Source organism: Arachis ipaensis, chromosome B02 (genome assembly GCF_000816755.2).
Source record: "Arachis ipaensis cultivar K30076 chromosome B02, Araip1.1, whole genome shotgun sequence".
Lineage (NCBI taxonomy): Eukaryota > Viridiplantae > Streptophyta > Magnoliopsida > Fabales > Fabaceae > Arachis > Arachis ipaensis.
In genome coordinates this window covers 18,607,463-18,609,122 of record NC_029786.2, presented here as the reverse complement: position 1 = coordinate 18,609,122, position 1,660 = coordinate 18,607,463, and the positions used below count along the sequence as shown (strand labels likewise).

Sequence of the window (1,660 nt, the reverse complement as noted above, 5' to 3'; positions counted from 1 at the left end):
TATAAAATCCTTATTATTTCATAACTATCAACTTTATAATTCAAATATAGAAAATAATCCAATAATTATAAAATTGGATAATAATCATAGCTTATCTCAAATCCAATAAATCAAAACTTGCCTTAATTATCTTTAATAAAATAATCTCTGAAATTAAGGCTATAAATAACTATATGATTTGAGACTTGATCATAAAAAGACTTTTCAAAGATTCTGGGTCTTACATTCTACCCACCTTATAAAAATTTTCGCCCTCGAAAATTGATACAGAATGAAAGTAATTCCATAATAGTTCACCCTTGAACACATTTAAAGAAGAAGCAAAAATATCTCAAAATATAATCATATATATGATTTTCAAATACTTTGATTATCATAAGCATAAGGATGCAAAGGTAGGAGTGTAACTGCCAGGCAAACGTCACAAGATAGGCTCAATGCAAAAGATAACATGGGTCAATCATGTGATAGAAGGGCAAGGCATCAAAGGCTATCAAACAGGATGGAGTTAAAACGACGTGCTCAACATCCGCACACTAATCTCACACCAACCTCAAAGCTTTAACTTTCCAACTCCATCAAGCACTTTACAAACCCCAATTTGATCACAAGCCTGACAACCACAAACCCGTTCGCAAGGAACAAAATGCTCACAACTCATAACGTTGCACACCTACCACTTCAACTTCCGCATACACATATAACGTCTTAAAGAACTAACGCATCGCGTTACTACGTCTACAAGTCGCACGTGATATCAAAATAATTCTCGAGTCTACTCAGAAGGATACAAGACTTTAGAAAGGAGAGTCAAATGTCAAGGATAATACTCAAAGATTTGGGAGAATGTATCTAGGTCCAGATAAACAAGGACTCTCAAGCAATGAAGTTTGCTAGACTCAACTCAAATAACAACTTCAAAGATAACCCTTAGATCAAAGAAGTTCAATAGGATCAATAAGAAGAAAATCATTGCATCAGTTTGAACAAATTCAAGCTGAGTCGAAGAAGTATGAGGTTCACAAAAGAGAATATCTCAAACCCAAGGCAAAGCTCACAAAACTTAAGAGCATAATTAAAAGTACTTCTGAATACATTGTTCTTTAAAGAATTGAAAACTTGCAGAAAAACCACTTCGCAGTCTGAAAGAGAAGTTAAGCAACAACATCCTTCAAAAGAGTAATAAAAGCATAAATGTGGCTTTGCTTTAATACAAGTTTATGTGGAAGTATATCATGTAGAGTTTTAAAAACAAAATGCACACAAGTTTGGCAAAGAGCTAAAATATTTCCTCAAATATTTTAGATAGTTAGGTGCACAATGTAACCAAAAGCAGTTCATAAAAACTCAGAAGTGATCAAATGCTTGTTCAAAAATTCCCAAAGTCCATATTCAAACAAGCGTGTATAACATTTATAGTAAGGACGAAAGAGGAAGTTAAACTCTTTTTAGAAAAGAAACTCCGAAGTAGGAAGTTAAAGAAAAGAAACTCCGAAGTAAAAATTTGCTTACAATCTGGTAAAGGAAATAAGTAGTGCATTACAAACGAACCGATTTTCACGATTTTCACAAGCTCTCCAAAACCTTATTTAAAATAGCGCATGCCAACTTTAAGAACAATTTTGTCAAAATCGAATAATGGTTTCACTCTCAATCAAGC

At 33.1% G+C, this 1,660-nt stretch overlaps 1 protein-coding gene across 1 annotated transcript in view; it reads right to left on the bottom strand.

Annotated features, from left to right (window-relative positions):
- Positions 1-1,097, bottom strand: part of LOC110269188 — a 2,625-nt gene extending 1,528 nt beyond the window's left edge. The window contains exon 1 of the mRNA XM_021116870.1: positions 1,086-1,097. Coding sequence (XP_020972529.1) covers positions 1,086-1,097 — 12 coding nt within the window. The remainder of the gene's footprint in view (positions 1-1,085) is intronic.